Source organism: Perissodus microlepis, chromosome 16 (genome assembly GCF_051167445.1).
Source record: "Perissodus microlepis isolate ML-2025 ecotype Zambia chromosome 16, ASM5116744v1, whole genome shotgun sequence".
Taxonomy (NCBI): Eukaryota; Metazoa; Chordata; class Actinopteri; order Cichliformes; family Cichlidae; genus Perissodus; species Perissodus microlepis.
Window position 1 is genome coordinate 2,146,756 of NC_140476.1, and position 25,318 is coordinate 2,172,073.

The 25,318-nt window shown below is 44.9% G+C and overlaps 1 protein-coding gene across 1 annotated transcript; it reads right to left on the reverse strand.

Annotated features, from left to right (window-relative positions):
* Nucleotides 1–25,318, reverse strand: LOC146370182 (fibronectin-like). The gene is made up of 49 exons (XM_084908035.1): nt 25,008–25,318; nt 24,212–24,337; nt 23,963–24,097; nt 23,584–23,715; nt 23,337–23,474; nt 22,317–22,475; nt 21,671–21,868; nt 21,343–21,525; nt 20,608–20,784; nt 18,359–18,514; nt 17,962–18,090; nt 17,548–17,691; nt 14,863–14,984; nt 14,573–14,741; nt 14,305–14,490; nt 14,043–14,171; nt 13,818–13,907; nt 13,539–13,733; nt 12,179–12,457; nt 11,364–11,627; nt 11,056–11,150; nt 10,520–10,688; nt 10,330–10,416; nt 10,048–10,239; nt 9,250–9,522; nt 8,602–8,716; nt 8,449–8,525; nt 8,267–8,356; nt 7,895–8,161; nt 7,684–7,800; nt 7,385–7,549; nt 7,146–7,301; nt 6,947–7,060; nt 6,580–6,849; nt 6,216–6,427; nt 5,718–5,805; nt 5,435–5,620; nt 5,270–5,359; nt 4,983–5,174; nt 4,806–4,895; nt 4,051–4,159; nt 3,712–3,928; nt 3,335–3,505; nt 3,105–3,243; nt 2,782–2,943; nt 1,954–2,079; nt 1,697–1,803; nt 1,468–1,587; nt 1–1,338 (listed from the first exon to the last, which is right to left on the reverse strand). Exons 1-49 carry the CDS (start codon nt 25,135–25,137, stop codon nt 1,270–1,272), a joined length of 7,506 nt encoding a protein of 2,501 aa, XP_084764161.1. The 5' UTR covers nt 25,138–25,318; the 3' UTR covers nt 1–1,269.

Sequence of the window (25,318 nt, forward strand, 5' to 3'; positions counted from 1 at the left end):
TGTGTTTTTATCAGTTTATTAAAAAGATTCAGTCCACAGTAGTTCAGAGTCTGGCACCAACAACATAAAAAACAAATGAATCAAAAATAAAGTGTACACCCTAAAATAGCACTGAACAAAATGCCTGAATAACAAGGGATAAATAAAAGAACTGAATTAAAAAAACACTAAAATGTAATCCACTGGGAAATGATGGTGAATTCTCCAACTTATTTTTGAAACAACAGTTACATTTTTAGGTGAGCCAGTTCTGGGTTTACTTTTTAATTTTTTTATAGGTTCTATAATTTGTACTCATATTGCTGACGACGACCGTCTGCATTGTGAATTAAAGATTAATAGCAGACACATCAAAAGTAACAGGAAGGCTGTTTCAAATCTTTTTGTCATTGAAAAAGATCAGCTGCTCTTCAAACTAGCAGACCACAGATATACACAGGATACTTACAGGAGTGCTTTCCTCGTAACAAAGGGAATTACACTTCACTACAAAGAATGTAGATTCACGCTAATAAAAACTGTCATAGCAGTTTTATTTTAATCTGATTGTGACAGTCGTTTCTGTATATGTCACTAAAACTGACCCACAGGAGCTAAAAGTTATTTTGGGGGTATAATAGCAATACTGCATGGCTTTGAAACTGCCTTTGCAAAACAGCTCTCCCTCTTTCTATTGATATGGAAGGACCCACAAAATGCATTCCACCATTATCTAAATGCATTTGAAAAAAACGGATATGGCAACAAAAGGTGGCTACAGACATCATTTAGAGATTTGCATAAATGCATTCTGTGTTTGAAAGAGGAATGTTCTGAAAACAAAAGCACCAATACAACAGTCAAAACACACATAACAATACTGCTTCTGTGTGTGTGTGTGTGTGTGTGTGTGTGTGTGTGTAGGTGTGTGTGTGTGAGAGAGAGAGAACAGGACATTTAGGGAATGAACGTTCAAGGGGGTGAAGCAGCAGGATTTGTGCTCTGACAGATATGTCTAAAATTACTCTGATGGAAGAAATCCCTGGTTCTGTTGAAGAAAAGAGGCTCAAAACCCACAAAGAAAGCTGCTACATGTCTTTGAAAGGCACAAGGAGTGGAGTAGAAAAGTGTTGTTAAGGCACTACAATTTGGTGGGAAAAAAATTAAGGCACAAATCTGATGGAATATTTCCTTTTCACAAAAGCGAGCGGGGGCTTCCATCTTGAAGCGATGCTGACGCTGTTAGGGATCTCGTCACTTTGTCCTCCTTTACTCGTACTCCTTTCGTCTCTACTCTTGTGGGCTGATAGCGTCTGCAAGCAGCTCCGGCCTCAAACATTCAATCGGACACTGGATGTTCTGGAGAACAGAGAAGGGCACGTCACAGGGAGAAGGGAGAGGAAACATGCATGTTTTATGGGCTACAGCTACATTTTTATCTGATGTAAATCTTCATTGGAACGATTACTATTAGAAAAAGACACTGACCAGTTTGCGAAGAGCATTTTCTCTGTAACGATCAAAGACGTCTGGGCGAACAGGCTGGAGGAGGTCAGCCTCCAGCTCAGGCTGTCCTCCTGGCCTCCTGCAGTTCTCACATCGCCAGCCCTGAAGAGAAGAGAGAGAAATGTTACTCACACACACAACCAGCCTGGCCTTGAGTGCACACAAACACCTTTAAAGAGCTTTAAAGCAACACTACAGGTGGCGTTCTTACCTGTAGTCCTCCATAGCAAGTACAGGTACAGATGGCTCCCTGGTACTCCTTCTGCCACTGCTTCCCGACCTGGTACATTTTTCCATCGTCATAGCAAGTCGACTCATCTGGAGAAGGATAGAAATTAAAGAACAACAGCATGAGAGTAAACTCAACACGTTAAAAAAATCCTGACACAGACCTCATCACTTTATTCACACCAAACGTGTTCTCGTATCATTAACCTAACACGTGTGTGTCTGGCAGTCAGCACTCACGAGGTTCACATTTGAATTCTCCTTTGCCGTTGCCCAGACAGGTGCAGCTCATCATGTGACCATCCTCACCGCGGCGATCCCACCTTTCTCCAATAGGGTAGTTATTGCCGCCATCATGGCACCACTCTGAAGAAGGGAGAGGCAGCAAAGAGAGGGACAGACAGGAAAAAAGAAAGGGACGAGGAAATGATGCAGAGAGGGAGTGAATGCACAGATGTGCAAAAGATAAAGAAAGCAGTTCATCAGTCGAGCCCATTCACAGATACATATTTATGCAGCGTGTGCAGACACATAATAAATATACAGAAAAATGAAATGCTCTCAGTTTCTCGTATTGTCATGTTAGCTTTGCAGTTATGGACAATACAAATAACTGAGTGCGAGGCTCAGTCGGGCAGATCAGTTTGATGTGAGGTTTTCACAGTTTGCAGAGAAGGATCAGAGGGATCCACATGGGAAGGCTACAGCTGACTCACACACAGTAAAATCATTTTCTTTATGATTAACTGAAACAGCAAATACATTTAAACCTGAGGCAAAAAATGTTCTATGCAAAGGTCTATTTCTCATTGCTGCCCATGCTGACATTTTATTACTACTGCATGCTGCTGCACATAGAACATCCACTGATTCTATGACTCAGGAATTTATAATGTGCATAAAGGCAAATGGCATCATTTTATGTGTTTAACTGAATTTCCATTTGCTTGTTTTATGCCTCCCACTTAAAAATTCCTCGTGTTTAAATCACATAGAATTATTACTGGACTTTAATTCCATGGTAGGGTTTTGCAAAGCATGCTGGGATGGGGTTAATAAGCCACTCACTGGATGAATCACACCTAAAATGCCCACTGCCCAGCCCCAGGCAGCGGCACCACAGCTTGAAGCCCGTCTCTGACATGCGCTCCCACTCTGAGCCCACTTCATGGTAGGTGTGTGTGAACGTGTCGTAGCACACGTCCCGTTTGGGGGTGATGGGGATGCCACCTTTGAAGACAAAAAAACAATTTTTTTTTATTGCTCATTAAGAAACTCATCGGGTTATTGATTTAATATTTTCCCATTTTCCACTTCAGACTCTTTGAATCTTTTCTACTTATCAATTTTCTGTGATCAAAGAATAAAATTGCGAGTGTAAACTGCTGTACCAGCATCGCCAGCGATTACGACTTCCTCCAAAACCTTCTCTTTAGCCCCGCCCTTCATGGCCTCCACAATCACATTATAGGAAGCTCCAGACGTCAGTCCAATCAGAGTGGCGCTGGTGGAGTTGCCAGGGAGACGCATCTGTGTGGAGAAAGATAAAGCAGCTGAATGAGGAACGTCCTCTCATATCAAACGAGCTCGCACGTGAATGTGTGCGCACACGCGTCTGTACCTGGAAGCCTCCTTCCTCCAGGTGTGTGATAGGATTACAGGACACCTCGTACTCTGTCGTGTGAGGGATGGGTTTCCAGGAGATGGTTGTGATTGTCTGAGCTTCTTGGGGAATCTCTGTTTCACTGTCAGAAAAACCAAACGCGAGACCAGGCAGAGGGCCGTCGCTCACCTACAGGAGCCACATGGAACAAAGTGTGAGCACATGAATATTAATTAGGGTCATGTATTTGTACCTGCTCTGAAATCAACCAGCATGCATAAGACATAAGATTTGTTTTTACTTTGATTTCATCAAATAAAGCTGATGTAACGTGTTGGAGATGCTTTCACTGCTTTACTGAAACAAGATTATAGCTACGTCAGGGCCTCACCCACCTTGACCAAAGGTACTCTGTTTCCATCAGGGCCTGCCACAGGAATATAAATTAAGGGCTCTTTGAGAGTGGGTCTCTGGCCTTCCTTGGGTCCACTGTAGGGGCCGAATCCATTATTGGGGCCCAGACCCTGATACTCTGTATAGATATGCTGACCCTGCTGGCCTGGCTGGTTCTGGCCGCTGGTGCCAACCAGGTGGATGTGGTTGGAGTTAAAACTGGAGAAACAAAAAGAAAGGGATGATAAAACAGCAAAAATCAAGAGGTGCGAAATCTGAAAACACTGTTAAGGTGGTTAAAGAAATGTCCTTCCTTTCCATATGACTGTGGCAATGCTTACATTTTGTCATCAAAGGACTCGGGAACATCCAGAATGTCAGTGGTGGGGCGATGAGGAACAGGAAGCTGAGGCAGCTCAGGGAACAACAGCTGAGAATCTGGAGCTGGTTCTGATTGGATCAAAGACAAACGTGTGCTGGCTGTTAGATTCTTAGATTCCAGTACTCAGGTTGGATTGGTTTCATTGTATAATGGTTAAAAGAGCTTTGGACAGCTAAACTCAGGCCCTCCGGCAAGCATAAATTGCCCAACATATTTACAGCAGTGCTGCATGGCCAGCAGAGGGCAGCACAGCACAGCTCATGTAGCAGTTATTACTGCTGGTTTTGTCTCTCTGAGAGAAGTTACTCTTAACAACAATCGTGAAAAATAATCAAAGTCAAAGTTTTCATTACATCATCTAACTGCTGCAAGTGGGAAACTTTAAAAAAACAACCTTTAAGGCTTTTATTTAATGGTGTAATCTGTAAGTCTTTGTAGAAGTACTCATAAACTGAGTATATTATTCCACAACAGCATGTCCCACCTTTAGCATATCACATTTTAAAAAGGTGATGGGAATAGTTTTTTTTTTCCCCTTCAATGCAAGAGAAATAACTTTGCAATGTTCAGTTTCTCTTAAGTGATACCAGAAGTCAGAATAAAAGCGTTTAATACATTCGACATACAGTGAAACGTAGAAACATCTGTAGCTGAACTGTAACAAAAATAGTTACAGTCGATAAACGACTGCAGGTGGACGACGTCTGCACTTACGGGTTCTGGCTTTCCCCACCAGCGGTGTGCTTCTCAAAGCATTCTGCAGGGCTACGATCTTAATGACATACTCCGTTCCTGGTTTCAGACCTATTTTCAAACAAAAAGTCAAAAAGATTCATCATTTTTTTAAAATAAACATTTACATGACATGTAGTAACACTCATGGACACTTACCATTGATGGTAACAAAGTCCTGGCCTGCATGGGGTCTAGGAAGGACCTCTCGAGGCACACCACCCGCCTCCTCATAGGTGACGTAGTACCCTGTAATGCCTGGGCTGCGTGACGGCTCCCACATGAAAGAAATGCTGTTCGGATTCAGGGAGGTGAAGCGAATATTTGTGGGTGGGATGACCAGAGGCTGAGCTACAAGACAGACAGAAAAGTGATTACTCAGAAAATATGGAGAAAGTCTTTCTTTCTTAAGTAAATACATAATACTGTGTGATGTGCACAGTTACCTGTGGTCGCTGTGAGTGTGAAAGGTACGCTGCGCCCATGTCCTTTCAGCGTATAGATGTTGATCTTATAACTGGTGCCAGGCTCCAGACCTAGAGTGTTAATACAGACATGTTAGCGAGAGTCTGTATGTGCAGAAACACATGTTTAACTCTGCTGTCTCGTACCTGTAATAGTGTATAAGCGCAAATCAGGGCTGATGGTGTTTTGGATGGGTGTGTAGCCGGAAGAGAGGTGGGTGGGCGTGGCCTCAACCAGGAAACCAGAGATGGGGTCTGGCTTGGCCCGCCATGTCAGCGTGATGGTGGAATCATTAACATCAGAGATACGCACACGACGAGGCGGGCTGATATCTTGAAGCAAAGCAGCACCAGAGCAAAAGTATTAATAAGATGGAATAAAAGCAGCTCTTCATTATTATGCGTCAAATTATCCATTTTATAAACTCACTCTCCAGGGTGGTGACCTCTCCCTGGACGGGCCTGCTGGTTAGAGAGTTCTTCAGGGCATAAACGTTGACTTCATAGGTGGTTGCAATCTAACGGGACCCAAAGAGATACGGTTACATTCTCCACAAGGCTGAGAGTCAAAATAGCGACTGAAGCTGCGAGATTATATGTCTGTGCATGTTTGTGCACAGGCATGGGTGTGCCTGTGAAAGCCTCGTTAAACAGAGTCGTTATCAGCAAGTGTGCAGACCTCCACATGTGTGTGTGTGTGTGTGTGTGTGTGTGTGTGTGTTACTGCACATGTAAATGCACTAAAGCTGGTCGAGCAGGCTAAATGCTTACAATTACATCATGTACAGAATTATTCCCAACTTATCAGTGAGCACATTTTTCTTTCTCGTCTGGTATCGATACTTAAGAGAGACTGAAAAAGTGTCAGTATCTGTGATGGCTAAGCTATTGAAGTTTAAGGCACTGGAAATTTATTTGATTTACTCACCATGAGCCCAGAAATGTGTGCCTGAGTGGTGTCTGGGGCCAGGTTGATCTCTTTGGTAGGCCCGCTCTTGTTCTTTGGGTTTACCACCACACGGTAGCCCGTGAGGCCCCTGAGCCCTGTTAGCTGATTGTCCTGACCCAGCATGTCCCAGCGCATAATGAAAGAAGTAGGGCTGACCTGGGAGAACTGGAGGTTAGTTGGAGGAGAGATTGCTGGAAGGAGGGAAAAAAGAAAAATAAGTGTTATTAGGAAACAGAAGAGGAAACCTGGGTTTTTCACTTGAACTGCTGTTTCGCATTAATTAGAAAGCTTTGACGCTGGAAAATGCACTCAAACATGTAGTTATAAATGTTCCCTTCCCTACCTGTAGCTTGTGTCCCAACCACGGCTGTGCTCTCTGTGTCATCGTACAGAGCAATGACCTTCACGGTGTATTCGGTGCCGGGCTGGAGACCGTATATGTCGGCTGACTCGGCGTCTCCTGTGGGAGCAGGAAGCAGCTCTCTCTCCCCCTCCTCAGAACTTGAATAGAACACTCGGTAAGACGTGACGGTTCCCTCGGGACTGTCCCAGGTGATCCGCAGTGAGGTTGAATCAACGTCTGAGAAGGTCAGGTCTTTGGGGCGGTCTACATCTAAAGGGAATGAGAGAGGATAAGAAAGACAAGTATGAGAAGGTGATGTCGTTTAAGTAAACTTTCAGTTAAAAGTTTCCACAAGGCAAATCCTTACTTGTTGAAGCCGTCACCACCTGTGGAGAGCTCTCCCCGTCTTGTACTTGAGCAACCACACTAAAGGTATACTCCGACGTCGGCATCAGGCCTGAAAAAGTAAACTCTGTCTGATCTGGAAACAACAAAAAAGGGAAAATCAACACGGCTCAAAGTTTACAGCTAAACTTCACAACACGCTGTGAATGTGGGAAACGTACCTGGAGCCACCACCTCGGTAAAAGATGGTCCCAGTCCATTTCTAGGAGCCCCAGTCACCCTGTAACCCTTGATGGGGCCTGCGGCGGGGCTCCACCTTACTGTGATGCTGTTGTCATTCACATCTGTCACCTCCATCTCAGAGGGAGAGTCGACACCTGCAAGAGAAGAAAACAGAGATGAAAAGGAAAGTGTAACGCTGTTATGTCTCAGAGAGATTGTGCACTTTGTGTGTCCGTACTTGTCTTATGAGTGACATAGATTGGGACGCTGGATGCGGGGCTGTCTCCTCTGCCGGTCACAGCGTACACAGTGATAGTGTAGTCAGTTCCAGGCTTCAGGTTAGAGATTGTGGCGGTGGACTGAGAGCCAGGAACCGTGAACTCCTTAGGATTACCATGACCACCTGAGGCAAAAAGTAAGACCGTCCGTTTGCAAGTGTAACGATTTACTAATGACTGGCCAAAAAAAATTGCAAAAAGGAATAATATAGTCAGAAAAATATACAGTTCTTAGTACAAATTAAATCTGCAAGTCTACCTGACTCCCCATGGGTGATCCTGTAGTAGCGCACAGTAACTGGGGGAGCAGCCCAGCGGACAGTGATGCTTGTCGGGTTCGAGTCTAGCACTTCCAGGTCAGTGGGAGCATCAGAGACTGGACAAAGACGCCAGAAAGAAAAATAAATACATATCCGACGTGTTGGCGATAACGTCGTGAGTGGATAAAACATTGAAAGTGGCGTTCATACTTGTTTTCTGTGTCCCGCTGAGCGGCAGGCTCTCCTGTGTCCCGCTCACGGCGAAGATGTTGACCAAGTACTCTGTGTCAGGAGTGAGTCCTGTCAGAGTGAAGTGCTTCCTGGACGGGGGCAGCCTCTCGTCTTTGGACCTCCCACCCGTCACCATCTGGTAACGGATGCGGTAGCCGCTGATCTTACTCTGCGGAGCGAACCAGTGGATGGTGAAGGAGTTGGTCATGATCTCAGAGAACTGCAGGCCGACGGGTGAGTCCAGAGCTGCGGCAGGTCGGGACAAAGAAGGATAAAGATGATTTCACTTGCTCTTATGATGCCAGTGGCTGATTCTAGGCTGATGCAAAGTTGCTCCTGACTTAGAATCACCTGTTTTCTGAGAGCCAACCACAGGCGAGCTCTCCCTCTCCTCATAAACACACATCACGCTCACCAGGTACTCGGTGTTGGGCAGCAAATCTGCAGACAGCAACAACAGCACAGATGTGAATTCAGCCCTTGCTTCTGTGACTGTACCTGGCTTTGTGTTAATCATGATTACTACAGCTTACTTCTTAGCACCACACTGTTAGCCGTCCCTCCTACGCTGGTCTCTGTGATCTCATCTTCATCATCGATGGGATGATACCTGAATGATACAGAGACCGACATCAGCTATATTCACAAGCTACTGCATGAGGACATTTTTGTGTTTCTTCACCTACCTGATACGGAAACTGTTAATGTCAGCAGTGTTTGGGACTTGGGGAGAGACCCAGGTGACCTCCATGGTGTCTGGCCCAACCTGCCCAAAGGCTAAATCAGTGGGAGCTGGCACAGCTGTGGGAAAGACAGAGCAGACTGTTAGATTTATGAGATTTCTTATTGGTTGTGAAACGGGATTCGGGAAATTTAATAACTCCACGAAAGGATGCAAGAGAAAAGACAAACATAAGGGAACAACTAAAAGAGAAAGTGAAATATTTACACGACCGTCTTTTAAAAGACGAGTCTGTGATGTGTTTGTGTGTCAGTGCAAATCCTCTTCTGAAGTTTTACAACATCTTCAAGCTGGGAGAACAAGCACTGTTTGTACTGGTGGGGGGTGGGAGGGTAAGCCTTAGTATGGTAAACCTCTCAACTAATACCAGATGGTCCCCACACACACACACACACACACACACACACTCAGGGCTATTAAACTGACAACAAAACACGCACAGCAATTACATCAGCAACCTAAAGGTTTCTGTTGTTTAAAGAGCCGTGTCAAAGGTTTAATAAGAGCTTTATTACATTATATAACCTAAACAGTGAATTCACACTAAACGTGTGGATTTTTTAGTTCAGCTTGGTAGAAACACGGCTCTTACAGGTCTGCTGAGTGAGCGTGGTGGGCTCGCTCTCGCCATTCTCCGTCAGAGTGGTAACGCTGATGTCATAGTCGATGCCTGGTTCCAGTCCGTAGACCGTGTACTGACCGGTTGTGGGCAGCACCTGGTCTTCAAAGATCGGTACGCTCTCGCCGGCTGCAACTACAGTGATCCTGTAACCAGTGATGGCTTTGGTGTCGAACGGTGTCCAGCGTAGACTGATAGTGGTGTCGCTCACATCCTCAAAGCTGAGGTCAGTCAGCTGTGGTACTTCTGGATGGATGGGAAGAGATTTGGGGGCAGAGAAAGGAAGAGAGAAAAAACCCAGAAACGCCAAACAAAGAAACAAAGAGCCAAACGTGAGGAAAAAGAAAAAGGAGAGAAAGGATACAAACTGGTTAATCTGGGCCACAAACACTGGACTTCCAGCAGGGTGACACTGATGGAAGCCCTAATGTTAAGTTTGCATCTCCTGATATACAGATATATATATCACCAAATGGTAATATACCTATGTTACCATTTGGTGATATATAAAGTTAACATTAAAAGCATTAGTGTTACCTATGAGTCACTTTAGTATAGGCACTTAGCTGCTGGTGCCTATGCAGAGAGCAACAGTATCAGAAAAGAGCTGGTAGGTGCTGGTAGGTGTTAACAACATGTTGTTTCTGCAGCTGATTAGAGAATGACTTTCCATTCTGCACACATGCACATCCTGTCTGCATGGACTGATGGACCGGGAAGAAAACCCATTCAAACCTCTGAGAGGCCTTCTTATGAAATTAAACATCTCACCTGGTGTAATGACAGTCGATACCGGAGTGCTCTCCATCTCATCTTTAACAGCGACAACACTGATGTTGTACTCCACACCAGGGCTCAGGTTTTCCAGAGTGCAGGAGTTCTCACCAGCTTCCACAAATTCCTCCACACTGTTTCCTTGTTGTCCGTCAGTGGGAGTGCATGTCACTCTGTACCCAGTGATGTCTTAGAGGGATAAGAGAGGTATTTAGTTGTTTGACTGGTTATTCATGATTTGTTTGTTGGGATTTTTCTTTTTATTGCACATGTGTGTACCTGGAGTACTGGCTCCATTCCATTCCACTGTGACACCACCGGTGCCTGGGTTAGGCTTCAGATTGAGATCGGTTGGAGGAGACAGAGCTGGAGAGGAAGAAGGATAGAAGATCAGAGGAGGACGTGTGGAAAAAGAATGCAAAACAGAGAAAAAAAGGTTTGGAAAGTGGAATGAAAAGAGTCCACTTACGTGTGACAATGCGGCGTGTGATCGGAGTTCCCTGCTCGTATCCATTAATGACCGGCTGGACGCTGTAGGTGTACTCCACTCCTGGAGTCAGACCGGAAACGTAGATACTTCCTGACTCAGAGGTCACATCTCTCGGGGCTTCCCCACCCTGACTGGGCCGTACTGTCAGCTGAAAGATAAATGCACACAGTCAGACAGACTGAGCAGAGCGAGACACGGACTGGGGGTACAGGAGGTAAAGGTCAGAGGTCAGTGCTTTCCCAAGAACACTGAAGCCAGCAGAACATTCTCATCTCTGGTGCGACATCTTCTAACCAATCAGATATATCTCAGAGGGTTCAAGTTCCCATGTTAGTAGCCAACTCTGACAGGCGCACACTCAAGTAAGAATAACTGGAATGTGCTTTGCACAGCAAACAGGAAAATGCATTTAACGATTAGGAAAAAAAGAAAAACAGTCAGAATTACTCACGTAAAGATGAAAACCTGCACCCAAAAAGGCAAATCATGCAAAAATATACTGTAAGTGAGGGTACCTTGTAGCCAACGCGGGGAACTGGAGTCCAGGTGATTATAATGGAGGAATCAGTCACATCAGTGTTGAAATGAGGAGCATTACCCATTGCTGGGGCTACAAACACAGAAGGTGAAGGTGTGTTCTCATCAATTTTGGTGTCTTGGAATATAAATACAGCAAAAACTTCAATATTCATGCTTTGGTGTTTGAAGGAGGCCACGCCTCATTGACTCGACTTATCCAGAAAAATCTTTTTTAATAGCAAAATGCACAAAAGTTTGAAGTATAAGCTCGGTGGCCACAAAGCTTAATGCACTGGATACTCACTGGTTGTAAACAAAGCCGTCTCTCCCGCACTCATGGTGTTGTCTTGCTCCGCGTGCAGAGTCACTGTGTATTCGGTATCTGGCTGCAGGTTGAGGAGGGTGTACTGGGTGAGGCGGGCAGGCAGGCGCAGCTGCTTGGGGTTGGAGCCCTCAACAGTGAGGAAGAGACGGTAGCCGGTAATTTTGGCACGGGGTGCAAACCACAGCACCACTGCACTGTCCTCGGTCACATTGGCAAAATGGATGTCTGTGGGGGCATCTGGCTCTGAGAAGACAGATAATGAACACTGTTAGATTCAGAGCAGTTTGATCTAAAAGACTGTCGGGAGCAGTATGAACAGTTTTAGTTCTTGTAAAAAAGCCATGCATGTTTCACGCTTCATCTCCATCTGCTTTATCCCATATTCAAACAGCCAGTCGTATCAAACCATCTTCAGAAATGAAGGGTCCTATAACAGATGGAATGGCCCCCGCAGAGCCCCCACAGTCTGAACCAGAGCCCAGGCTGCTTGGAAGAACTGAATCCCCAGACGCCCTGACAAAATGCAAAAAACTCTACCACAGGAAATATGTGCCACTGGAAAAATAAGCACTTGTTTATTATGGTTTCTGATCAGTAATCATGATTTCATGTATTTATAGGATAACTAAAACATGTGCACATTGTATTGTCTGTTTCACAGTGTGGTTGTGTTAGGGTTAATGCCTCTTTACCCAGATTTTACTCATGCAAAGAAGAGAGGCTGTGTATATTCACATCCAGTTTTGGCATGTAAATGATTTCCCTGTAGTCTGGAGGCCATCTGTCATACTCACTGGTAGATTGCTCTCCAATAAGTGGCAAACTTTCGTGTCCATTACGAACAGCATAGACACTGAATCGGTACAGTCTTCCTGGCTGTAGATGCGTCACTTCAGTGTAGGCGTTCTGACTGACGGGAAGATTCATCTCTGGCTGAGAAGAACCAGACTCATCGACGGGCACCACGGTGACCCGGTAACCAGAGATTTCACCAGAGGGTCTGGACCAGGTCAGAACGATTTTTTTGTCAGACACCTCAAAGAACTGCAGGTCGGTCGGGGAATCCACTTCATCTGTGGGTACGACACAAACAAATGTCAGTATGTGTTCTTTAAAACTGAAGTTAGACTAAAAACGTTGGGTTAAAATGATTTAAAAATGCTGAGCAGAAAAAAATGCACGTATAATGCAATGGATGGAGTCTGTGATCACTCAGCACATGCAGCTAAATGTGTATGACCATCTTCCCCTTAATAAAGGAAACATGCAGAAGCATTTGAGGGAAGAACCCAGAGAGCCTGACTTCTTTACCACTTATAGGTAGGAGACAAAAGCACTGGACAAAATTAGTAAGAGAAGAAATAAATCTGACCCGAGCAGAATAAAAGAAGGGAAATAACACATACCAGATCAAGTTAAGTAGCTGGCGATTTGATTCATAGCAAACTTTGAGTTATTGTACAAAGTTTTTTAGGTTGGGTCTTTGCAGAGCCCCGAATTTCACTCTGAAGCTAAATGACTACTGCATTTCCAAAAACATCTGACCTTCATTGCTTGTTGCATAAATCCAGTCTAATGCAGCTGATGTGTTTAACATGTGTGTAAATAATTATAAATGATTACTGTTACAGGACGCTCACTGAGACAAGTACTTCCAACCCTGCACCCAACCCCAATGGCAACCAACAAACAGCCTAAAACTGACTAATATGAGCTGCGGTGTGAGGTGGAGTTTCACTTTTCTGCCTTATATTAAACTCAGTCAGCTAATTTACACATCCTCAGTCCATCACACAAACTGTACACACACTCTTCCAACATCTGTGTGACTGGGCCACAACATGTTTGACCTGGCAGACTAACAGGTTTTACATAACTCCATCCCAACAGCTGTGAACTCAGTGACTTGACTTTCCTTGGAAAGTTCGTCTTGCTTCTACTGAGGATTGGAAACAGGCATAAATCTCTAAATACGCCACAGGACAACTTGCAGGTTATGATAGGTGCCCTCATGGCAAGTGTATTAATTCAAAATGTATGGAGGCACAGGCGGAAGATCAAATTATGATATGCAAAGATTAGAGGTGCTGACATGAACCATCGTGGATTATTCCTTACATCTTTTAGACCAATCAGCCAGTAGCACTCATTTACCTGGCAGTGGTTCCCCAGAGGTGCTGACTTGTACAAAGATGGGTTCACTCTCCAGGGTGTCCTCAATGGCGTAGATGCTGATGTTGTACAGGCTCCCTGGTAGAAGGTCACTCAGAGTCACAGACGTTGCTGTATCAGGGAGATTCAGCTCTGTGCTTTCACCTTCTACTGATGGAGTGTAGACCACACGATAACCTGCACAGAGGAAGAGGAAACAGTTACCCGTGTGTAGGCAGATGAGTTCAATAGCCAGCAACTGAAAATGTTAGCGTAGCTTACCAGTGATGGGAGCCAGCGGTTTTTCCCAGCTGATCATGATGGATGTATCTCCCACTTCCCCCACTTCATGCTCCTTGGGAGCATCAGGTACTATGAAACAAGGTGTAAAAACTACATTATAACCACTGTGGTGTGCGTGTTGATGCATGACACGAACTGTATTTCAGTGCTGCATTTAGTTGTAAAATCAAGGTGATGATGATGACAAATAATGTGTGTTCGCACCAGTTGTTTGTGAAGTAGTAAGAATGAGGTTGTCCTCTCCTCCCTCAGTAACCTCATAGACGTTAACAGTGTACTTCCTCCCAGGGAGAAGCTCATTAATGTTCACAGAGGTAGCTGTGCGGGGCAGATCTGACAGGAAGAAAATATTTTGGATCAACAAATCTGTGATGAACGAGGGAATTTCTGTGATTCTGAAATCAAGCAAAACGTCAGCACGCAATTTTTTTGATCTTAAAGTGTAAATATCTGTATCGGCGCCTACCAAGAACGATAGGTTGTCCAGTGCCTTGTCCCTGCTCGATGAGCTCGTACTCCACTCTGAAACCCGAAACTGTGTCCGAGGCAGAAACCCAGGAGATGACGAAGCTGCTGGAGGTAATTTCGGTTACAGACTCTGAGATGTCAACCACAGGTGGAAGAGGGGTGGTCTCGCCTTGTGTTGTAGCCACTACAGGGAAAGTCATTGATTGGTTATTCAGGACAGTCCCATACACATTCCTCCAAAACCATCAGTGACTTCGTTAACTTACAGGATCCATAAGTGGTGGTGAAGTCAAAACGTGTGACCTCTTTGCGCCCAAAATGCAGCACGCTGATCAGCTGACCCTCGTAGGTGATGCCGGGTTTCAGACCAGAGATGGTGTACGAGTTTAGATGGCCAGGAATTGCCACCTCTCTCCACGGGCTGTGAGAGTTTTTCTGTAAAATCACATGAGATGTAAGATCTGAGGGACAGTTTACAGGCTGACATTGTTTTAATGGTTAATTAAGTTTAGGCCAATCAGGGAGGAAGAGGAAACATCTCCAAAAAAACCCTTACCACTCTCCATTTAAGGATGTACTGGGTGATGTGTGCAGACGACTGGGCGTTCCACTGAATAGGGTGGGAGTCTGGTTGGTTTCCAGATTCTGCGATGATCACCTGGACGGGACGGTGACCACCTGAGACAGAGACAGAGCTGCTTTACCACCCGCTGTGCAGTGAGTGACCAGTGTGCATTTCTGAGGAGAACAGGCACATCTGTGCTCCAGTGTGGGATATCATTTTGTAAAACCAACAGCTTTATATAACCCAGTTTAACAACGAGTGGGTGTGTGGGAGGATTTTCCTGAACACGGCAGAGAAAAAGCGTGAAAAACTAGCAGGTCTGTGTGAGATTCCAGCGCAGACTCTGCTTTCTCTCAACAGTTTCTGCTTCCACCGTAGTTTAAGATTTTTCCTGTTGTCTCAGAAACAAGCTAAAAAAGTGCAAAAACATGTTAAAAACTGACACTAGTATGAAGCTTGTAATTCTCACACAGTGTAATTTGACATACAGAACTTATTCCTCCACTATGTAGTCTCTTTTCCATCCAAGAAACATGTTTCGCTGCTCAATTAACCAACAAATTTCCCCATATTCACCCAAACAACAGTTACCACCCGAGCCGTCGCATTAGTGCTCGTCTGTGAGGGGACAACATCGCTGTGGTGAGATCTGGCGGTCATTACACCATCTGAGAGAAAACTGTAAGGGTTTGAGTCTGCACTATAAAAAGCTGCAGAAGTGTAGGAGTTCACCAAACGACGCACAAATTATACAAGATGACTTTGCAGGTTAGAAGACACAAAAGAAGAGAAGTGGTATAAGCAGAGGCAGAAATCCAAAGGGGATATATCGAGTCATCCTGAATGTAAACAGAAGTCATGTGGTGCGCAGACTCCTGACATAAGCTGGGCTCATAGAAACTGGTAGCTTCTATAAAGAACTGAGGTTTTCTAACCGCTTTTTCCAAATAGCAGACCTGTAATCACAGTTTCTGAGCAAGTGGCGTGGTTAACCATAAGTTTCTAGCAGATACGCAAACCTCAAAAACAATCTGGGACCTATTACTGCCTATTACAGCCCCACAGGCCACTGGCGAGCGTAAGGGTTATACAGAATCAGATGTGGGAGGTGCACGAACGGATGCACGCTCACTGCAGAGCGGCTATACAACGAGCCTCACAAATGCGCTCTCCCCAGCTTTACTTATGACTCTTTAATGTACAAGCATGTGCATGCAGACCTGACCCTTTACTTTTCACACTTAGACACAACATTCATTCTTGATACCGACAGACGCACCGCGTGGTGGTGATAAGGACAGCGGCAAAAGGAAGTCACTCTGGGAGTCATCCTAACAATAAGAAATGCATCAAAAGATTCAATTACACCCCAGACAAGAAGACGTAAGCATAGATGGCAGACAAGAAAACATTTTTTTCTAGATCTTATCAACGCATGTGCCAAATCAGAAGCTTTAGAAAGTCCTTCAAGAGAAATCTGTGGCTTTTCCATTTTTACCTTTTATGGTTTTTCCCAACCGAGTTCAAGTCTGAATGTGGTTCCTGCTGCCCTTAAATCTTAGCACGATGTATTTTGTATGCCAAAGAGCATGCATGCACATGCGCGCGGAGCTAGTTCACAGCTGGTTGCGATTATGGCCACTTACGGTAGAACGATGCCCTACATCTTCTGTCAACCTGCTTCAGATACAGAGCAAACCAGTAACAGTCCATTTAAACCTGGAACAGTCACCATTTGCACAAAGTTACAGCCTCACTTGGAACTAACCTGATAAATTTATCCAAGCTGCAGGAGATGGAAATGTTTCTGCTCCTCGAAACACCACACAAGCTCACATGTGTGCATGACTCTTTTCTTTTATAGAGTTGGAGAAAAGTTTGGAAAAGCACCTAAAAAACATTAAACGTGCACGACAGACACAGCGGAGTCTGTTATGAAGGTAATAGTGGTAGATTATAAAAGGGAACGCAAAGTGTACAAAGAGGGAACTTAAATCCAGATAAAATCTGTGATTTTGAAAGGTGTGTGCTGAGATTACGGTCCAGGTAACTGAATGTGAAGTAGCGTCTTGCTCTGAGTGACGCTGGTTTAAACTTTACGAGATGAGATTTGAATTAACGTGACACCAAAATCCACAAACTGAAACCTGCTGTTCAGGGAGCTCGGTGTGCAGTAGGTGTGTCTGGGCTGGATACACGCTCTGCACTGTGGCGTTTGGTACAGCTGTGGCAACAACACAGGGGCTGTACCACATGCTGGCAAGAACAAAGGCTCAGAGTGGGGGGTGCACTCGTAAAAGAGGAAATCACACCCACTCCGGGCTCTGTCTACTTCACATCAAAGTCAACAGCCTCTTTCCCAAAGGGACTTGAACAAACATTTTTCAAGAGTTGGAGCACAAAGCGATGCTGGAAAAGGTGCCCAGGTGAGGAAAAAACGAGCATGCTCGGACCGCGACAGGCGAGAGTGTGATAGTCGTCATTTAACCTTTGGCCTTTACAGCTTCCTGTTATTCTTTGGACTTTTAATAAACTGAAAATGTTTTTTAAGCTGAAGTAAATTAAATCGCACTCAAAAATATTTGTATCACAGTCCTGGGAATTTCCCTTTGCTCCTGCTGTTACAGCCGCACGTCAGCCCAAAATATACGAACAAAAGCACATTTAAAACCTCACCAGGGTACGTCTGCTGGGGCTCGCAGCTCAGCTCTCCAACACCATTGCCATAGCAGTAGCACTTGTACATGATTCCATGGATGACTTTATCCCAGGAGTCTCCAATCTGATAAAAGGCTCTCGTCTCTGGCTCCTGGCACTGGTCTGAGGGCACAAAGCAGAAGTGTAACAGTATGCAAAAAACAAGGGCACTGAAACTCATGAAAGTCATATATATTTACAGTTCAGAGCCTGCACTCACTGTGAGTTATTATATTTTAACTAGTAATAAAAATTAAGAGGATTCTCAGTCCAATTAACAAATACGCAGCGTAAGCTTAGTCGATAAGTCGTGTCTATTCTTCCACCCTGCACTGAAGCAAGGATTAGGATGATTGGAAAAAATGCAAAGTGTGCGTGCAATGACAAACCCACCAATGGCGTCACACTTCCAGCGGCCACGGCCTTGGCCAAAGCAGGTGCAGTTCATCATGTATCCCTCATCGTGCCGCTTGGTGAAGGTCTGGTTAACCTCGTATGTCAAGCCATCCACGCTACACTGGTCTGAAACAGACATTCAACAAAATGCTGAGCACCGTTTGTGTGTGTCTGTGTGCAGTGCAGGGTTTGTGTGTGTCTGTGTGCAGTGCAGGGTTTGTGTATCTGTGTGCAGTGCAGGTGCAGCTAAGGGCCCATAAAGTGCAGCTGTGCAGGTGAGGGATTTTTATCTAGCACGACCTTTCACCTTTACACTCAGGGAGATCTAATACCTGTCTGTAGCCCCTTGCTTGTTGCCACAGTGTATCCTACAGCTACACGTGTGGACACCTACCGTTTAGCTGAGAGTAAGCAATGCAGCTCCATTCTCCTCTGCCATTGCCAACACAGGTACACCGCATCATGTGACCCAGAACCTCATGACGCTTGTCCCACTGGTCGCCTACACGGTACATCGCCCCTTCATTCGATGTGCACACCTCTTCATGAGCTGGGACACACAAAAGCAACTGAATGTTACACCTCCTGCTGGTCTTAATGAGGAGGAAATACTAAAAAAAATTAGATGCACGGATCCACACACAGCATACCTTTATCATGATAAAAACAAACACATTAACATGAACGATGCCCTTTGGACATCACTGACTCAACCCTGCTATTACTGCACAGGGTGGGAGAGGATGCAGACCCCACAGAATACCTGTCTTTGTCTCCATAGCAAAGAAAATTTGATTAAAAGCTAGAAACAGCTGTCGTGTGCTCTCGTATGTATGAAATCTGCCATAATTAAAAAGAGTGAGTGGTTTGGATTTTTTCCAGAGAGATATAAGTTTGAAAAAGTGTCTGATGCAAGTAAAGACCTGCTTCCATGTGTGAGCGTGCATGTGTGGAAAGAAAGCGTGTGGCCTTTTTTACTTTACTGCATTCTGATTGGTCAGAATGGACCAATCACTGCACATGAAGGCTGTAGCTAGGGCATAAGTACAGGAATGATTAGAACGTGGCTTAGGAAGGCTTTGCTGTGGGTTTAAATAAAATAAAATATTTTTTCTATTAAAAGTCATCTTGCATGTTGTATGTCACTAACACTAAACCTTTGTGTATGCTTTTGTTAAAAACATGCAAAAACTTTCATACGAATTCTGTTCAAAATAAATATGCATGAAAGCCCGAGTGAGTAAATGACGAGAAGCTATTTTTAGTTGCTCCCCGATTCACAACAAACGGGTCAGCGCAGCGAGCAGCTCTGCATGTTTGATTTTTCATGTATTTATTTATTTGATTAAACTCCGGATACCCTTTCTGACACAAAGGGATTTGTGTCTCTTCCTGGGACTGAACCACAGATCTTTCATTTCTTAAGTGGAAAGTTCAAAATTGAGCCAAAAAAAACCACAGATTTTTTGTCCATTTGTCCATATATATGTGTTTTTGTTTCTGGGTTCAGTGGTCCTGACCAGTTGAAATAATTAATTATATTGTTGGATTTTTGTTTGAATTCATGCTGGACGCGTTTCTACCCTCACAGTTAAAATGAGCCTTTCCTTCAGACCGTGTAAAATGTGGGTCTGTTCCAGTTACAAACCCATTAACAGCTGCCTAAATGTCAGTCTGCAGTCCATCAGCAGTCATCTATTTAAAATTAATAAAACTAATAGTCTTTAGTGTAATTTAAACCCTGGTTTGATGACTTCAAAGTTTTTAAAAAGTATTTAAAAAGCTGCTGGCCGATTTGTGGGAACTAAATTAAATTCCTGCCAAAGAGATTTATCAGCAGCTGAGAGGCTGATTACAGTTTAACCAGGCACGGGGGCTGAATTTGAGAAAGGGATTACTTTGTTTTGTTTGGTTGTTAGATTGTGGATCTAACCAAGCAAATGATGACATTTGCATAATGGAGGTTAAATTCTGACTGTGGGTCACAGCTGGAGGCTGTCCCGCGGGCACACGGCAGACAGTGCAGAAAGCTTTGAAGAAGATTGCCACAGGTGGAGGCGAGGGGGCTCCAGACCTGATTAAACGTCACCATTAACACCTCAACGACCGTGTTTGTTTTGACGATGCCTGTGAAGTCATTACTGTCAATATAAAGGAGACCTGCGCTCTGAATGTATTCACTGCGATGCCAAAAACACACATTTGTTGTGACAGCTCAGCTGCTTTGTATAAAGTGACTTTTACGTCTCCAAAGTTTAAATTGATCAGATTTTTCTCTTTTTACAGCACGATGGCACCAACGTCATCGCTGTCATTACTGCTTCAGACATTAGTGTGGTTTTACCCCTCCCACAGTTTCACTGGCTTCAGTCTCCTTTGTTACCCACAGAGACTAATTGGCACCAAGCTGTAAACAAAAGGTGTAAGAAGTGTAAACAGATTTTGCCTGTGATATCAGCCCAGGCTGCTTTCTAGCATCACACTGATAATCGCCTCCATGCTAATTCAATCAGCTTTAAAGGTCAGGCAAGCATTCAGACTGGGGTGGAGGTTAGACTTTGCAATTAGCAATTAGCTGCCATCATTGCTAGGAAACTGCTGAGCCATGAGCTAACAGCCCTCTCTCACTCTACACACACTTACCCGCCATGGGACAGAACCCGAAACGCCGCTCGTCATCATAGTTTGTTGTGGTGCCGCACCACTTCATGCCATCCCTTCGTCCATCTGCGGTACAGTCGGTATAGTTTCTGCCATTGTAGAGGAAAGGGAACTGGCAGAGAGCACCGTTAGAATTACCGCCACGTGTTGCCACAATTGCTAAAGAAGAAGAAAAAAGAATTAATAAGTTTAATAAACATCTCCTTGACAGACTGTGCATCTTGCTTTGGACACAAGCTTGTGACAACTGGGCAAATGTGAACGTAGCAGCTCATTGTTAACACGTTTCAGGGCTTTTGTTTAACACATTAGGAGAACAGCAGGTCTGGGTGCTACAATGAAAACCATCTCACAGCTGGCCAGCTGCCTGTCATTACACAGGAGGAGGCACATGGTTAGCTGCATCCTTCTCACTGCAGCCTCGCTGTTATTGCACATCAGAAAACCTGTATGAGGTCTTAAAGTTAAGAGATGGGAAAAGCCTCACATTTAAAGGAAACATGTCATGTTCACGCCCTTTTGTTCCCATCGTGAGGGGATTACCTGCACTGACAAGGAGAAGCCCTACTGTCGATAAAACGCAACTCTTGTCTTTTTCAACAGCCCACACTCATTTTCTTCAAATATCAAAGACATGATATTTCTATCTGAAGCACACAATCACCACCACAGAAGAAAAAACATGTCAACACGTCAGCGCTCCAGCTTTTAGCTCACCGTTCTTCTCTGTGCAGAAAGAAAATTTCTGCTCTGTCTCAAAGTCAGACGAGGTGGAGCACCACAGCTGCCCGTCAGCACGTCCATCGGAGGTACAAGAGTGGTAGGTCTTTCCCTTGTAAACAAAAGGGAACACACAGGGCAGACCACCGGAGTTGCCACCGTATACTGGAGCAGGTCCATCTGAAGGAGGATGGGAAAACAAACAGAGGCATAAACACCACTTGACAGTCGTTTTTGTATGTCTGACTTTGCCGTCAGACTAATTATGCTTAACTCTGCAGGTGAACTTTGTAATTTGCAAATTTGCAAAGAAATAATTCATTACCCCATGGGTTGCAGCTGGACCCGGTGCCAAGGCAGGTACAGATCATCTGCGTAGTTCCCTGTTTCTTAATCCAGCGCTGGCCAACAGAATACATCAGCCCCGTCTCCGTCTGACAGGCTCCATTCTGGGCATGCTCGGGCACAGCGTCGGGCTGGTAGACCACAGGGTGGATGTTGGTGACAACACGGGAGCCAGTGCCTAAAACACAACACGTTACACCAGTCAGATATCAGAGCAACAGCTCAAGTTAGATAAAAAGCACGAATAAAGAACAAGTGAAATTATTAGTAGTTCTAAAGACTTACTTCATGTGCATACATGAGTCAACTTAAGTATATGAGTAACGCCTACACTACAATAAAAAGACTGTCTTACTGTCTCTAAGTCACAATGAGCATGTTTCTGTCTCACGCCCTGTCATCACTTTCCCCCCTACATTTGCACATCTACTTTCCCGAGTTCCCATTTCTGCCTCTGCTTCTCATGAGGTCACAATCACGAGTTCCAAGCTGCGTTTTTCTCACTTCATCACTTGGACACTTGGCACCTCTTATCTCTCTCGCCTCACAACATGTGTCTCTGGTACGCATTCCTCTCCTCGCACAGAGCCGGGGAGAATAGACACAGGGATATTATCAGTCCTCACCCAGGCCCGTGGTGTGAAGTGAGGCATGTCGTTCGCACTTCCACTCTCCTCGGCCGTTCCCCGTGCACAGACACTTGAGCAGGTGACCTCGGGCGTCGGTCTTGGTCCAGGTATCTCCAATACGGTAGGAGGACAGAGTATCCTGGTCATTACAGCGATCTAGGAGAGAAGGAAATAAGTAGAATATAAAATAAATAGAAACTCTAAGCAGTCTGGTGACTTGGGGAAACTCTCTGCAGCGATTGAGTGGGGCCTGAATCACTGGCTAGCAGCTGGTTGCATGTTTGTGCACACATGGGGAAATTTATTGATGAACTCTACGAAGTGTCCAAGGCCACCCTGAGCACTTGGATAAAACAACAAACTAATTGAGAAAAGCATTCATTATTACCTGATGCACCAGCCAACATAATAAAGGACTGGAGTGACGGTTTAAACTGTCGACACAGCTGGAAAACATTTCCTCCCCAGCCTCTTAAAATTCTCCAAGAAATAACAAGCTCACTTTACCATTAGTCCTTCTTAGAAGACTCCATGCTACGTGGATGGCATTCACTGAGGGTTTAAAGGATGTGCAGACATGTGTGATTCAAAACAGCAGCAATAAATTCAGATTTTCTGCTTGTGTGACTTTCTGAGGGTCGGCACACAAGCTTACGTATCCATGGAGATCATGCAAAACAAGAAAAATCTCGAAAACAAATGAATAAAAGTAGGACGGCAGGAAATTAGATGGCTGCCCCTTCCTGAGGATGGTTCTTACAGAGGTTCTTCCTGTTGAAAGGGAGTTTTTCCTTCCCACTGTCTCCAAGTGCTTGGTCACAGTGGCTTGTCTGATTGCTGGGTTTCCCTGTATTACTGTGGAGTCCTTCACTTACAGTATAAAGCACCTAGAGGCGACTGTTGTTGTAATTTGGTGCTGTATAAATAAACCTGAATTTCATTTTTCGTAGCTAAAGCTGAAAGCAAAGCAGAAGTGTAGATGGGGGCAGACAAAGCAAAGCAAATACGTTTTCTTACTTCTGGAGGTGCATGTGATGCGTCCATTTCCCTCCCCGATGCAGGTGCAGTCCATGACCATCCACCCCTGATACGGCTTCTCCCACGTCTCCCCAACAACATACGATGTACCCGCCGAATTGTCGTAACAGCGCTCAGCTGCAGGGTACAAACTCATTAATTACTTGTTCAGCGCTGTCTATGAAACACACATATGGCTGATACAGAAGAATGCATCTGTTAGTCACTGCCTGTCTGAATGACTCACCAACAGGTTTGCAGGCCCACTCTCCTTTGCCGTTACCCAGACAGACACACTCCAGCATGTAGCCTCCTGTGTCGTGGGGTCTCCTCCAGGTGTCACCGATCTTATATGAAGCCCCGCCCTCATGACAGCGATCTAGGTGCAGAGAAGGAGAAGACATGATTTTAGAGATGATTTCAGGCTCATCAGCATAAGCAAACAAAGGGAACTGAAAAAATGTGATGCTTCATTATTTAACCACTAACTGCAAATAGCTGCATGGCACCAGGTTCTAATCAACTGTGGAGAGCGTGGGGGGTTAACCAGTTTACTGTTTGGCAGTCCTAGACGTGTGGTCTGAGGTTAGAGCAGTTAAAACAGGCACACAGTATCACACACTTACTGGCAATGGTGCAGCTGATTTTGCCCCTCCCAGATCCAATACAGGTACAGTCCCAGATCATGCCGTCCTTGGGTCTCTCATAAGTTTCTCCCACAGTGTAGTACCGCTCGTTGACTTTATCGTAGCACCTTTCCTCTTTAAGAGTAACAGCAGAAAAGATGTTTTTGGTACATGTTTTGTTCTTTTCTCAGACAGAAGTGAAGAATAGATGTGATTTTTGTGGACACAGCTAACAGCCCACAAACTAACCTTGGGGTTTGCTTTTACACTTGATTCCTGCAACTCCGTGGCAGGTACAGACCAGAGTGCTGTCCAAAAACTGCCGCTCCCACTGTTCATTGATTCCATAGAACTGACCATTCTCCATACAACCCTCTGACACGTGAAAATGGAAACAAGACAGAGAGAAAAAACAATTGAGTGATACAGATTAAAGCTGCTTGGTAAAGATTAAAGCAAGAGATCTTTTTAAAATTTGAAAGACAAATGCAGCCACTGGAAACTTGTCCAGCCCCAACCACAGCTAAAAACAGACACGGGACTTTTCTCCCACACAACGATAAGCAAACCCTAAATTGGAATCACCACTCTGCTGGAGGACAAGGCTTCTCCCCTGCCTGTGAAAGTGCCTGGATGTGTTAACTTGACTTCAAAGGACCCTAATGCCGAGTGATAAATCATTTGCACAGAGCAGCGAATAATAACCTTCCACTTTTATTCTCTATCTCCATCTTCTTTGTTCACATCTGATTCCCTTTCGACTTTTTCCAGCTTTTAAACAGATGGCGTTCTTTGTATTTTCATTCCCTTCTCATTCTTAGACCCAGTCTGGTGAGGACAGGAGGTTTTCTGGCGACTGAGGTTAATCCAGAGTTTTATGACTGCACAATCCAGCAAGGACCACCAAGGGACCCCCCCAAAAAAGTGCGCAAACTTTGCAGTTTAATTAAAATGTCCTCACCCCCACCCCCCACTCCGGCCTCAGATTGGAAGTTCACAGGCTGCTACACTCACTCACTCACTCACTCACTCACAAACGGCTTACCTTGAGAGACTGAGGGGACGTGATGCTGATGCGCCTGACGACGATCCCTGTGCGTCCCTCTGGGCATACAGTTCACTGCGCTCCCGATACACAGGGCAACCAGCACCCTGGCGATGGTGCTGCCAGTCATACTGTCGAAGAGTGACTCAATGAAAGCAGAATGAAGCTGCAGGTGTCCCGCTGTTATTATATGCGTATATGAAAGTGTTATTTCAAATACACCCAGAGAACTCGGCTCCAATCAGACTGTGCGCTTTCTGCCGCGTCCCAGCCTGCTCCCTCTGTCCTCCTCTGCAGTCTGCGGCCCCAGT

Coding starts and splice junctions, on each gene's coding strand:
- LOC146370182 (XM_084908035.1), bottom strand. CDS start 25,137: ATGACTGGCAGCACCATCGCCAGGGTGCTGGTTGCCCTGTGTATCGGG. Junction 23,716..23,962: donor AATCAGCTGCACCATTGCCA/GTAAGTGTGTGA, acceptor CTCTGCACCTAG/ATCGCTGTCATGAGGGCGGG. Junction 12,458..13,538: donor CTCTGGGGAACCACTGCCAG/GTAAATGAGTGC, acceptor TCGTACCCACAG/ATGAAGTGGATTCCCCGACC.